Source organism: Rhyacophila brunnea, unplaced genomic scaffold (assembly GCF_057557595.1).
Source record: "Rhyacophila brunnea isolate RB1 unplaced genomic scaffold, BYU_Rbru_1.0 scaffold_13, whole genome shotgun sequence".
Taxonomy (NCBI): domain Eukaryota; kingdom Metazoa; phylum Arthropoda; class Insecta; order Trichoptera; family Rhyacophilidae; genus Rhyacophila; species Rhyacophila brunnea.
The window spans coordinates 32,206,885-32,222,270 of record NW_028232785.1 but is presented as its reverse complement, the minus strand read 5'-3'; the positions used below and the strand labels follow the sequence as shown (position 1 = coordinate 32,222,270).

At 33.1% G+C, this 15,386-nt stretch overlaps 1 protein-coding gene across 1 annotated transcript; it reads right to left on the bottom strand.

Annotated features, from left to right (window-relative positions):
* Positions 1–2,499: 2,499 nt before the first annotated feature.
* On the bottom strand, positions 2,500–6,058 carry LOC147077297 (uncharacterized). The gene is made up of 3 exons (XM_085940337.1): positions 5,853–6,058; positions 5,399–5,548; positions 2,500–3,183 (listed from the first exon to the last, which is right to left on the bottom strand). Exons 1-3 carry the CDS (start codon positions 5,997–5,999, stop codon positions 2,980–2,982), a joined length of 501 nt encoding a protein of 166 aa, XP_085796463.1. The 5' UTR covers positions 6,000–6,058; the 3' UTR covers positions 2,500–2,979.
* Positions 6,059–15,386: the final 9,328 nt, after the last annotated feature.

Below are 15,386 nucleotides of genomic sequence, written 5' to 3'. Positions count from 1 at the left end.
GTACTGTATGAACATACATTGCATTTAAAGGGTTTTTCACCAGTATGTGTCTTTTTATGTTTCTTAAGATTACTAGGTTGCGAGCATCTATATGAACATACATTACATTTATAAGGTTTTTCACCAGTATGTTTCATTTTATGTATTTTAAGATTACTAAGATGCGAGCATCTGTATGAACATACATTGCATTTATAAGGTTTTTGACCTGTACTTGTATTTTTATTTGCTTTAATATTACTGTGTTGAGAAAATATTATGATTTGATTTTGATTATCAATCACGTCCATGTGAGCAATTTTGTGAGTTTTTAGAGCACTTCTGCTACCAAAAACTGCGCTACAAATGCAGCAAATTAAATTACGTGAGAAATGGATTACTCTTCTTAGAATAAGGCGAAGTTCTTTCGGAGTATCTCGTTCTAAGATTTCTTTTTTAATGTCTTTCTCAGTTATCGTGACTTCTGAATACTGCATCATTCTATCCTGGGCTCCATCATCTGAGGATTGTTGACTATCGCCTATATCGTGATGTTCTGTGAAAAATCCCTTGGTAGAAACCTAGAAAAGAGTGCAAGCTCTCCTTCTTATAATTGCTATATAACTGCATGTCTCAGACAGAGCCAGCGCTCGGGCCAATTTTCCACACACGTTTTGTTTCAAGTATTAGGTGTAGTGAGTGGAAAGAGCACACACTAGGTGGGCAATTTTCCAAAGATAAACTCCATAGATGCGAGATAATACCGTAATGCTAAAACAGCATTAATCAAAATTTCCTTACAGATTAATTATTTGTGATGCCATAATTGATTTATATAAACTTAGCTATAAGGCGAACATAATATATTACTAATAGACTAAGATAATCTTAAGCTTTTATAACTTTGTATCTATCCTTTAGACGAGTATGTCCGAACATAAGTAAAGATGAATAATCATAGTTTGTAAAGCTCAAAACTAGACGATATAACCATAAAGTTTAAACGTGCATCCTTACAAGTCCAGTCGATGAGCTAAGGGTTCATTATGTATGTAAACTATTAACTTCTCTTATTCATGATGTAACTTTTTGAGAGGTAAAACATTAATCCACCCAGCGTATCTCTTCTTTTTCTGGTCAAACCCTATAAGAAGCCGCGAGTACATCCTAATTACGTGTGCGGTTCTCCAACTTTCTAATTAGCGACTCTATAATATTAAGACATTATTAAGACTTTTATAAGTTATTAAAAATTAAATAAATAAATATATATAAATAAATTTGGACTTAAATAGTCAATACAATTCTACGAATTAGTTCCTATAATTATAACTATATATATTTTCTTTACAGTTTTTCTAAGAACTATATTAAACAATATATAAATTATATGTGACCTTGGCCATGGAATAATAGTAGAGCCATTAACAATAAATATCATTATGCTGAAGGTGAGTTTTATTCATTTAAATAACTGTAGTGAAGCACAAGCATCAAGTGTTTCCACTATGTACTCCAAGATCCTCACATAGATGACCCCCAGACGACGAAACTCAAAATTACTATATCCAGTTCTACAGTTTTTTTTTACGGTTGATTTCCATATTTCGTGAATTTGGAATATAATTATTAAATGTCACTATAATTAATTTGTAAATTAAATTAATAACGTTTGGCTTGCCCATTCTTGCGGCACATCCCGCTTTCCCCTATTAATTATTGGTCGTTAATGAATAAATAGCTGTTTGAGGTTTTCCATAAACTTTTGATTGTATAATCTAAAGTATAGTAGGGAGAGGGGTGCAATCACTTATCCATACTAAAAATACACGCTACATGCAAGGAGCAGTAGACAAAGGATATTTTACTTAAGAGATAAATTTTTATCCACTGCACTAGTAAAGATGAGAAAGACAATCGAGATGTTGTATTTTATGGCAGGTGATATATTATAATTAGGTACTACATTAAATCACCGATTTCGTGATATTTCAACTCGATTCGCATGAAATACCATTACATCTCTGTTTTCAAGATTCCACAATGGAAAAAGAGTTTTATTTTTTGTTTAGATAGAACTTACGAAAAGGGTTAATCGTCCAACCGACCTGTAGTAGTGCGCATCCTTTTTGACACTTATGATCAGTATTTAGACGGGCAAATCATAAATAGAGTGACGATCGAATAGCGATTCAAAGATATAAATAATGTTTTACTTAAGCGATGATGCTTATTTTGGGCTAAACGGGTTTGTTATTAACAAAATTTGCGCATATGGGGTCCAATCTGGAAGAGGCCCTAGAGATTTCTTTACATAAAAATAATGCACTAGCTTGTGCGGTTTACATGCTGGTGGAATCATCGAACCTTATTTATTAAAAAAAAGAGGCGGGAGCTCGCGTTACGGTTAATGGAGATCATAAGGCACTGGCCCATAATGAATTATATTTGTTGCTGATACATATATGGATGGCATTGATCCGGATAGGATGTGGTGTCAACAGGATGAAACTACGTATACGGAATTATTGAATTAGATTTATTTATGAAATGAACCAGTCAATTTGCTTCCAAAGTCGTGCGATTTGACAAATATGGAATATTTCTTGAGTGGCTAGGTGACGCTGATAAGCCATACATAATTGACGTCTTGGAAACCAATATTGTTCGTGCTATTTATAATATACGGCCAGCAGAGCTCGAAAAAGTACCCGGAAAATTGGAAGTGCAGAATACACTTCAAGAACTTCGCGGTGGCCAGATAGCACAAATTATTTTGAAATGTTGGGCACTGTCGACTGTCTGAAGGTACACGCTAGATACTTATGTCCATTAATTTTAAAACTTAAATACGCTACCTGTAGATATAAATTATAGCAAGGATATTATATTTCATGTAATTAAGGATTACTAAGTTACTGATCAGCAATCATGTTCGCGTGAATCAATTTGTGACATTTTAGGGCACTTCCGCATCCAAAATTGTGCAAATGCTGAAAATTAAATGCGTGAGAAATATATTACCCTTGTCAGAATAAGTCGAAGTTCCTTCGGAGTATTTGCTATAAAGATTTCTTCTTTAATATTTTGTTGGTCTATCGTCATTTCTGAACACTGGATCACTTGATCTTCGATTCCAACAGGCGAGGATTGTTGCCTCCTATCTGTATCGTGATGCCTTGTGAAAAATTCCTTAGTAGAAACCTAGAAAGCCAAAATTATAGTAATAATAAATTCTAAATTATGTTTTCTACTGTTTGAGTTATTTTTTTTCAACGTTTATGATTTTCAGAATCATCTGACATCAACTTATTTAGAGCTGACACTGCGACTGGCGCGTTTGCATTAGTTGGCCATTAGATATAATTAACATGATATTTAAATGTGTTAATTAATTAGAAATTAGTAGGCCAGCAATGAATCGATTTTAAGGCTATACCTCAGTTGAGGCATGGTCAACAAAGATCGTGGCTTGGCGATGCGTGGATTGCGGGTCGCGGGTGCAAATGACGCATGCCGAACAAAATATATTTTGTCATATAAATCCAAGATGCGTCCATTTAATGTTATGTTTATTGTTCCATTAGTAACAATAATATTATATTCATTGACATGTTTTCTTTTTCACGAAAATAAGTAACGTTTTTAGTCATTACACGTTTAAGAACTAATACCCCTGTCGCCATCACGAAACAAATTGACGTATTCACACCTCGACGTTCACTCTCCGAATGCCGGCGAGTCCAAAATTTCGTCGCGCCTATAGATGTAAATTACTTGCCGTTTCACTGATGTATGGTCCTAAGTAAAGAAATTAGAGTAAAAATGATAATAGTACCTACCCTACCCCTGCCAAGGTATTACATACGAATTCAATATTGTTACAGAATAATCCGTAAAAAGCTAAAACAAAATATGGAACTCAACATGTAACATCCAAAAGGATATACATAAAACAGAATATTATGATACACTTATTGTGGTACAAGTCTTGGTACAATATGTGTAATTTATTTTGTACAAAATTAGTATAGTTTCGAATGGAAATTCAAAGATTGCATAACATAATTGTCGGATGTCAATAAAAAATGTTCACTCTGCAACTGTGCTATGTTTTTTCCTGATATTTCTGGATAAAATAACTAACGATCACCTAAATAACGTAACGATGGCCGAGCAGCTTACGCGTCGGGATGCGTGCGATAAACCTCCTCTTTGCTGGAAGCAATTTTTTTATAAACGTAACGCCGAATGTGCGAAATTGACTATTACATGAAATGGGCAAAAATTTGCCTAAATCATGAAAAATGTAAGCCCGTTGCTTTATCCATGAATAAGACAAAATATCTGTGAATTCGGCAGTAATTTTTCTGCCTAGTTCATGCATTGGACACATTAGATAGTAGCGCTACGGTGGTGTTTTTTGCATTTAAACTAAATGTGTCAAATGCTCACGCATTGGTCGAAATTTACGTATATTATCTATGGCCAAAATAGATGTTCGCGCTCCGGTGGTGTTTTTTGCAACTAATCAAACTAACCAAATATGTCAAATGTCATTGAATAAATTATAAAAAATATCAGGGCTCGAAATGGACCGGAACAAACCGGAGCGCCGTTCCGGTTCGTAAAATCAACAAAATTATCGCTCCGTCTCGTGGACATATTAATTTGACAGTGAGTTAGATTTGCCATTAAACGTTAAAATCTAAAAGTTTGTGCACACTGGTAACCTCATTAAATTTCACGATAATTATCAAAATTTGTTTGACAAAAAATAATTTTAATCAAAATTTAATGAGGTTGCCAGCAACTTGTTGCCAATGTGGACACGGCATAACACACTTATTTTTATAAAATACACAATAATAATAATATTATATTATGTCCAATTATAACTAATAAAACCATCGGTATTAAATTTACTTTTTCTACTGTCATGTTGACAGTTTAAGAATTCCATACCCTGGCGAATTCACGTACTCGGCAGATTATTTACCTAATTCATGAATAAGGCAACAGGCTTGATTTTTACACGAATTAGCCAAAATTTTGCCCATTTCATGTAATAGTCAATTTCGCACATTCGGAGTAACATATACAATATAACAAATTAACGCTTTTTTTTACATATCTTACCTTGCATGACTTAAAAGGCACTCGCGGGAGATTAATTTAACGTACAGTGGATCGCAATTTACATTCGAATGATTGTGATGTAGAAATTATCATAATTAAATACTCATGATTTAACGAAAGATGTACAAACCTACACATATATTGTAAATATATTATTAGTGTAACCTAAAACCAACAAATGAAACAAGTTGGAGCGAATTAATAATGGTGAAATGAGTTTCAGAGATGCATTGCAAATTCCAACCATCTATATAAGACAGCACACATTATGTCTACTTACAATTGGCCTGTAATCTGAATGTGAACAACCCGGTTGAGGGTATTCATCATCATATATTGGGTGTGAAACATCTTCAATAATCTCACGCTTGACGACGCCTTGTTGATCATCTGTCTCAGATTTCATATTAGAGAGGTCATCCATTAGGCACTGAAAGAAGCAATTATTATATTTTGTAAGCACGCTAAAACCAGTTTCATTTCTCGTAACATCCATATAACAATGTATAATGATTATATTTAACATGAATTAGTAGATAACCTAACCTAACCTATAATATCAAAGATGTATCGTAGCTGTCAAATTGCTTAATCAAGTATTCTTTTGAAACAAAGTTTAATATCACCTTATGTTCATACATAGTTTGTAAAAACATATTATTATAATAGTGTACTTTTCGTTATTATTCTCAATCTAAAGTAATTGTAAAAGAATATAGTTTCCAAAAACTAACCTCGAAATTGCAACTTGAAACGTCCGCATTCTCTTGCGATACATGAATGCGAGGGTCCGGGTTGTTTGGATGGCTTGTCAGCGTGTCAAACAAAGGCTTGCCTTCTATATCGGAATGTACTCCATCATATTCTTGCTTTACATCCATGTTAAGGGTATATATTCCAAAAGACACGTGTTACGTAACAGACAAGATCCATTCAATGTAATGTTAGAAAAATGTTGCCGCAATACTGAAAAGTATTTCCGTGAAAACTACCTATAATAAAAATACACACTTGACACGGTCACACAATTTAATAATATGTATGTTTTGTTGTCTAAACAAAATAATGATATGAAAATCAGCATTTCCTCAATCATAACGAGAACAGCGCATCTCGGTATATAATAAAAAAATAAATCAAATTGGGTTTTTTTCTCATACAATGTCAACACTGACGAAATCCTTTTCGTGACGGTTCCACTCTCTATTAGTCTCCAGCGACAGCACATACATTTTAGTTACCTACGGTAAACGTTCTACGTTTAGTCGGTGTTCTTGACATTAGCATCTGTACTATAATACCTACAAAATTCAATAGGTACATTCTTATTGATCAGATAATAGCTACACTGGATATTATTAGCTTCGGCAACTCTTATATACAACAGAACATAAAGTTGTCAAGTTGTCTCTAGCACATTGCATACGATTGTTGATACGCAAACATGGAAGTCAAGCGAGAATGTGATGGACACCAATCTGACACCGAAGACAAGTTTGATGTAACGACTAGCCATCAAAACAGCCCTGACACGCGCACTTATATAAAGCAGGAGAACACAGACGATTTCAGTTGCTATTTTGAGGTTAGTTTTTATTTATTAAGTCCTTTCCTGCGATGTTTATACTTATTTTAGCAGAATACCTAGGTACGTTAGGTTTGTATTTTGTACAAATCGTTTAAGAACGTACTATTGTCAAACTTTCTATTAAAAACAGCTACCTACCTCAATTATATAATTAAGCATTGTCATAAAATAGGTACGCGAGATCAAAATTGTTTTTTTTATATGATTACAAAAATGCATAACGTTTCTTTCAGAATCCAGCAACGCGTCTCAATAAAATTAAACCCGAGATTGACCTCCAGCTGGTTGACGTTAAATGCGAGTTCGTTGCAGTCGCAAAACACCCATTCCATGATGAAGATCCAACACCTGGATGTTCGCATTCAGATAACGGACCAGTACAGCAGGTAATTGTATATTATGCCATATTTTCTTCCATTGGCTATATTGTATCCTATCACAGCTTTGTGACTAAATTTCAAAAGGTAAGTACATATTATTATCCTCGTCTCGGTTATACGCGCTTCGTACAACTATCTTACTAACCTATTTATCTGGTTTAGTGTGAGTGGGTGCATTGACCTGATGATGACCGATCGACCTATTCTTTCAGAAAGTACTTTTGTCATAACCTAACATTACAGTTTGTACCAGAATAATGCTGCGATGACATAATGCTCACGCCACATGCTGGCATTGCGAGAAAGTAAGTTTGTGGTTTCGTCATTCCGCAGAATATTTTGAATGCTCCTATTTCAATGAATTTTAACAGTGCACTACTTGTGCGTACTTAAAAATTACTTTCGATATTTCATCCATACATCATATTATTGTGAACAGTATCAGCGCCATTTTACGACACAAAGCCTGAGCATAATATCTGTATGTACAAGCATCTCTCAAACGAGTGATCCCACTGTTCAGCTGTCAAAATTAGATCCCCGATTGTCTTCAAAACAACATAATTATAAGGTCTTTCTCGTTTCGTATTGAATTATCAATATAAAAATCGCAAATCAAATTTATAACCTATTAGTGTTTTTGTTATAAATATACATTCCTGTTATTCGTCAGTTATGTCAAACTATATCTTCATGCAAAAAACGGTGGTTTCATCGATTTCCAAAAAATGTCTTATGTAGCATTGAGCTATACATAACGTTTGTGGAAGATGTGTTAATGTTAGTGTAGTAATTATGATGTACCCCATCTATCAAAATCAAACCAATCCCATTTTCAAGACAGCTGCAAACTAGCAGACAATAGATTAGGGATGGGCATACATGAGGTCAACGAGAACCATATTCTGAATTTTCATAATTAAATAAAGTACCACACCATAGTCACGTTCTCACATATATCGAGTAGGTTTATAGAAAGTGTTAAATGATATCACAATAATTAATTTGTACACGATGGAATTAAAGATCTGAAAAAACACGGTTTCGGATAGAAAACGCGTTTTCTAAAATGATAAAAGTATCTATTAATAATTATGATTATGTCAAGCTTTTTAAGATTGTGCTTGATTTAAATTGAAGTATGTTCGGGACTCCGAAAATCGAAGTAAAAACAAAGATTATGTACCAATTTACAACAACAAGTACCACGGTTTTAATCGATCGATCACTCCGCGCAACGCCGACTCAAGTACAAGCCTAAGCATTCGGAAACTACCGACAACGAGCGGTCTTACCTCTCCTGGGCCTATATATGCAGTCGTCTAGAAACACGGTGAAAGATAGATTATCTCTTGTAATATTTAAACATTTTTTAATAGATTTCTTAAAAACTACTTTTTTATTTTTTCCGTATAAAAAACTGCTCGGCACGTCAGACAGTCGAAAGATTATATTTGGAAATTTTTGGCACGCGTGCCTACGTAAAAAGGTTCGCTAACACCGTGTCTAGGTATAATATTTCTAACTGGATCTCTTTCTTATAAGGAACTGTTATTAAAAAATCTCATAATTCTTATTTCGTTTTTTTATAGATTATCGCTAGAAGCACTGTACCGGCCAATGTTGCGAGCCAAAAATCGACCTGGAACGTGACTGAAGCACAAGCGTCTAGCGAAGGCCTACATATTGAGGAACACGACATTAAGAAAGAACTCAAAGAATATATTGAATGGTATAAAGATGTCGCCTGTCGCAATAGTAAACATGATATTTTTCAATCGAATATGGTAAACACAGAATTATTAGTGGCTGTTATACAACTGGAAAAAAAATCGTTTCATAAAGAAAATTTTGTGTGCAGTATCTGTTTTGATTTTTTTTCATCGTTCGACCTAATGTTGCTTCACAAAGCGATACACAAAACCACAATTGCGAAAACGACCGATTCCGTTGCATGGCTGGTTAAATGTGACGATGGTCCTTTTTTAAGATTTCGTCCTGGTCACGTCATGAAGTCACTCAAAATGACTCATTCTGACGTAAAGGAATTTAAATGTGACAAATACAATTATTCATGCAGACAGTCAGGTAAAATGAAAAGACACGAAATGAGTCATTCGGGTGAAAAGCCATTTAAATGTGATATATGCAAACATTCATGCAAACGATCAGATGTCATGAAAACACACAAAATGAGACATTCTGGTGAAAAGCCATTTACCTGTGATAAATGCAATTACTCATGCACGACGTCTGGTACCATGAAAATACATAAAATGACTCATTCTGGTGAAAAGCCATTTAACTGTAATAAATGCAATTACTCATGCATACAATTAGGTAACATGAAAACACATAAAATGACTCATTCTAGTGAAAAGCCATTTAAATTATCTGTAATTACTCATGCAGACATTCAGGTAACATCAAAACACATAAAATAACTCATTCTGGGGAAAAGTCACTTAAATGTGAGAAGTGCAATTACTCATGCAGACAATCAAATCACATGACATCACACAAAATGACTAATTGTGGTGAAAAACCATTTAAATGTGATATATGTAATTACTCATGCAGACATTCAGGTAACATGAAAACACACAAAATGAGTCATTCTTGTGAAAAGCCATTTAAATGTGATATGTGTAATTTCTCATGTAGACATTCAGGTAATCTGAAAACACACAAAATGACTCATTCTGGTGAAAAACCATTTAAATGTGATATATGCAATTTCTCATTTATTCATTCAGTTAACCTGAAAAGACACAAAATGACACATTCTGGTGAAAAACCATTTAAATGTGACATATGCAATTACTCATGCAGACAGTCAGGTCAAATGAAAAGACACAAAATGAGTCATTCTGGTGAAAAGCCATTTAAATGTGATAAATGCAATTATTCATGCAGCCTATCAAGTGACATGAAAACACACAAAATGAGTCACTCTGGTGAAAAGCCATTTAAATGTGATAAATGCAATTATTCAAGCAGACATCAGAGTCACATAAAAACACACAAAATGACCCATTCTGGTGAAAAACCATTTAAGTGTGACAATTGCAATTACTCATGCACTACGTCTCGTGTTATGAAAATGCACAAAATGACTCATTTTGGTGAAAAACCATTTAAATGTGATAAATGCAATTACTCATGCACACATTCAGGTAACATGAAAACACACAAAATAAGTCATTCATCTGAGAAACCATTTAAATGTGATAAGTGCAGTTACTCATGCAAACATTCTGGTAGCATGAAAAGACACGAAATGAGGCATTCCGGTGAAAAGCCATTTAAATGTGACATATGCAATTACTCATGTAGACATTCAGGTAACATGAAAACACACAAAATGAGTCATTCTGGTGAGAAACTATTTAACTGTGATAAGTGCAATTACTCATGCAGACAATCAAATAACTTGTTAACACACAAAATGACTAATTGTGGTGAAAAACCATTTAAATGTGATATATGCAATTACTCATGCAGATATTTAAGTAACATGAAAAGACACAAAATGTCTCATTCTGGTGAAAAGCCATTTAAATGTGACATATGTAATTACTCATGCAGACATTCAGGTAACATGAAAACACACAAAATATCTCATTCTGGTGAAAAGCCATTTAAATGTGATAAATGCGAATACTCATGCAAACAATCAGGTAGCATGAAAAGACACAAAATTACTCATACTGGTGTAGTCATAATGTGATAAATGTAGTGACATTAATTGAAGTGTATCGAACTCCACTACCGTAAGCTAGTTGTTTTTTTTAACCCATATCCGATCCTAATAGGAACATATGGGCCTCCAACAGATTTTGTTTTAATCTGAAACGGATGTCAGCCACTTGCTCAACCTATTAAGTCCATACTCTGACCCTACACAAATCGAAAAACAATATGTGTACATGCCAGACCCAAGATTTGAACCTGGACGTACGACGCTATAAGCCGACGTAAATAGTTTTGTTTGGGGATCCGACAATATTGTGCAAACTTTTTCATTCTATTTATTTGTTTTCATTGAATTAGATATCACACATGTTTGTAATTTTTTTTTTAATTTTATGCCCCGCCCAAACCAAACTATAATCGATAAAAATATTATTCTACCTATAAAATATCTTATTCTATGTATGTATAAATGGCATAATTTTAGATATTTTATAGATAGATGAGTATTTTTTGGCAAAGTTTATTCTGTTATGGTTTGGTTTCACAAGGTTTAAGGCTATAGACATTTTTTTTGATAATTTACAATTTTAACTGTATTAATTAATAAATATGTATCTGTAAACATTGAAAAATATTTTTTTTATATTTTAAGTCTAAAGTAAACTTACAATTGTACAAAAATGTGAATTTGTCAAAGGACCCTATCTAATTATTAGGTTGGTAATATTTAGGTATTATTAACATTTAGTTTATTAAGTTTTCTATGTTGCCCTTAAGAGATTTTTGGCAAAAGCATATTTTTAATTGTTTTTATATATAAAAAAAAAAAACATCGATTTAAATGTGTGCAAGCTTCGTATTTTTGCGCTAGGTGCCTTTGCACATCTATTCTGTACACAAGATTGCTATCGAGGGTAGTTTTTCATTTGTAACAATTACAATAAGTTAGCCGTCTAAACAGTCAAAACTGGCTATTCCGCGACAAAATTTAACATAGAGAGGTGCTCTTAAAACATAGCACGTATTGTGACAATTATCCCAACTTCTTGTAATTGTTACAATAAGTGCTAATACTTCGATACAAAAAAATGAAATACTACCCTCGATATTTGCGAAAGCGGCCGATATCAGTCTTGTGAATAGAATAGATGCACTTCTAGGTAAAGACCTATCCTCAATTGAATCGTAATACGTGTGACGTCACTAAATACAAAAAAATATATACAACTGTCATCGTATTTTCGTTTATGCCTGTAAATTGGTGTTATTTAATGTTCTATGCATGCTCCTCTTAGTTGTTAAGAGTTTACCTTGTTATGGTTTTAATAGTTATGTCCAAAGATATTGGAATCGGTTTTGTCTAAATAAAATGTCATTCGACGGAAGTTTTTATTTTTAATGAATGAACCCAACATTTTTAGCCGTTTGACAAGTGGAAGATACCTGCTGAGTATGTCGATAGCTTGGTTAAAAATTGTATTTAGTGACAATATGTATTATTATGATTATAAATCGGAAACTTATTTGGTTTTAATCGTTTTTATTCACACATCCCATTGATAATAAGTAGCACCTGTTCGCCCAAGGAAACTACATTAATATGAGATTCATTCGCTCGGTATGCTGGTTGCTGGTCATCGTCTGTTATTTGGACTTGGGAGTGAACAAACAAATACCTCGGAATGGTGTAAAATGGCGATTTTTATTTGACCTATACTTTGACTAACTATTCATTACATTTTAATAATTTTTTCGGAACGCGAGATGCATATGTTTACAATTGCGATCTCTGGAAGCCTAAACTTTTTCGCTTTAGATCTCGATATTAGCGAGAAGCGCTACAAGCAATCTCCCATCACAAATACAGCGTTGCATTTTTTGCGTTCTGACAAACTACGTTGCCAGATATTTTTTTCTCGTTAAAGACCATTACTATGAGTCAGCTCGGAAATGGTTCCGGTCTCTCCAGGTCTTCAGAGGAGTGTGACATTATTATATCGAGCTGTGAAGTTATGTGAGTACACTGGAGCGTTCATCATGGATCATATAGATTCTAACAACAAAAACTTTGAAGGTGAAGATACTTTCATGTCATTTTAAAAACTATTAATATTGTTCTAAATCTCAGTATTATGAAACATTTTTTTATACCACGTCCTGTCATCTTTCATAAACTATGTTTAATTTAATGTTGTTCTAATAAAGAATTAATTGAAAAAGGTATTTTTATTCAATTTTAAAGACAATAATTAATCCCTGTAGCAAAATATTTTCACAACATCAAGGTCAGATAGAACTTTGTTGCTCTGATTTTTTCGATTTTCGGAGCAATTAAGTTCCATCACAAAATTTTAATGTCTGGATTAGATAATATCAGTTGCCAGATATTTTTTTCTCGTTAAAGACCATTACTATGAGTCAGCTCGGAAATGGTTCCGGTCTCTCCAGGTCTTCAGAGGAGTGTGACATTATTATATCGAGCTGTGAAGTTATGTGAGTACACTGGAGCGTTCATCATGGATCATATAGATTCTAACAACAAAAACTTTGAAGGTGAAGATACTTTCATGTCATTTTAAAAACTATTAATATTGTTCTAAATCTCAGTATTATGAAACATTTTTTTATACCACGTCCTGTCATCTTTCATAAACTATGTTTAATTTAATGTTGTTCTAATAAAGAATTAATTGAAAAAGGTATTTTTATTCAATTTTAAAGACAATAATTAATCCCTGTAGCAAAATATTTTCACAACATCAAGGTCAGATAGAACTTTGTTGCTCTGATTTTTTCGATTTTCGGAGCAATTAAGTTCCATCACAAAATTTTAATGTCTGGATTAGATAATATCAGTTGCCAGATATTTTTTTCTCGTTAAAGACCATTACTATGAGTCAGCTCGGAAATGGTTCCGGTCTCTCCAGGTCTTCAGAGGAGTGTGACATTATTATATCGAGCTGTGAAGTTATGTGAGTACACTGGAGCGTTCATCATGGATCATATAGATTCTAACAACAAAAACTTTGAAGGTGAAGATACTTTCATGTCATTTTAAAAACTATTAATATTGTTCTAAATCTCAGTATTATGAAACATTTTTTTATATCACGTCCTGTCATTTTTCATAAACTATGTTTAATTTAATGTTGTTCTAATAAAGAATTAATTGAAAAAGGTATTTTTATTCAATTTTAAAGACAATAATTAAGCCCCGTAGCAAAATATTTTCACAACATTAAGGTCAGATAGAACTTTGTTGCTCTGATTTTTTCGATTTTCGGAGCAATTAAGTTCCATCACAAAATTTTAATGTCTGGATTAGATAATATCAGATATATTTAGTATCCAATGCTTTGAAAATACAAACATAATGCAATAATAATATTATTGTTAATATCTACCAATTTTCATTGCATATAGTTAAGATTTTATTCATATTCAAAACTTTGGAGCTCGATATCTCAGTTTGGTATAAATGCCAGATGATACCTTGTTGTTCTAGGGTGGCGATCTAAGAAATGTGTTGTATGTAGCATGGCCTCTTCATCCTGAAGCGGGCCCCATGTTAGGATCTTTCCCCCCCCTACCTATCGCTAGGATAAAAGCAGTGTGACGCTCTACAGTAATGTTTTCCAAATGGTGTACGCGTTAAAATTGATGTGTATATTTAGTGTTTTTTTGTATATTTTAATACATACACTTGAATTGTGGAGTTTTTGAGTATCGCTACACAATTATAAACTGTATTGTGTGACCATATAATTTTAAATAATATCATTATTGAAGGAAAATAGCGCCGCAGCCGAATTTTTTCCTATTAGAGCAAATTTGTGATAAGTGTTTATCTCACTTATCGAGCCCGAGCCCCAGGTTAGAGCCCTGTCAGCCCCCCCTTAAATACATTACAAATAAAATATACACCTACCACTAAGCTGAAACATACAAAATTAAATTTAGATATCAATAAATAAATAAGCGAATAAATATAATATTAGTTAGACACTTACCCAAATCACCAGAGTCTGAGATGCCATTTGGTTAATATGTATGACACATTTGGTTTGTATCATTTAGTAATACCTATGCAGATGTATTATTTTCACACCATTTTTTCTATGCTATTATTGTACCCTACAACATGTAAACAAAATAATTTTCCTCATTATTTTTTTAATATAAACCTAAATTTAATCATAAATACACTATTAATTAATGGTCTCAACATTCAACCGTTGATGATTGAAATAAACTACAAATCCACACTATTATCAGCAAAAAATATGTTTACAAAAAAAAACGACTTAAAAGAAGGTATTGCACAGTATTGTATTCATAGCACGATAAATATGATATAATCTAGGTAGATACCTACTAGTTTTAATACTTTTTTATTTATAAAAGAAATGTAATAATACGTTTTAGGTCTTTCCTGAGCATTTACATGAGGCGGGCGAGGAGGGTTTGCATAATGAGACGACGATAACATCTACATAATATCTATACCTATAAAATGGTATTTCTAAATAAATAAAATTTAACTTGATTATCTTAAGCTCCACTACATCCATGAAAAAATCTAGCAAAATAGGTAATATAGGACT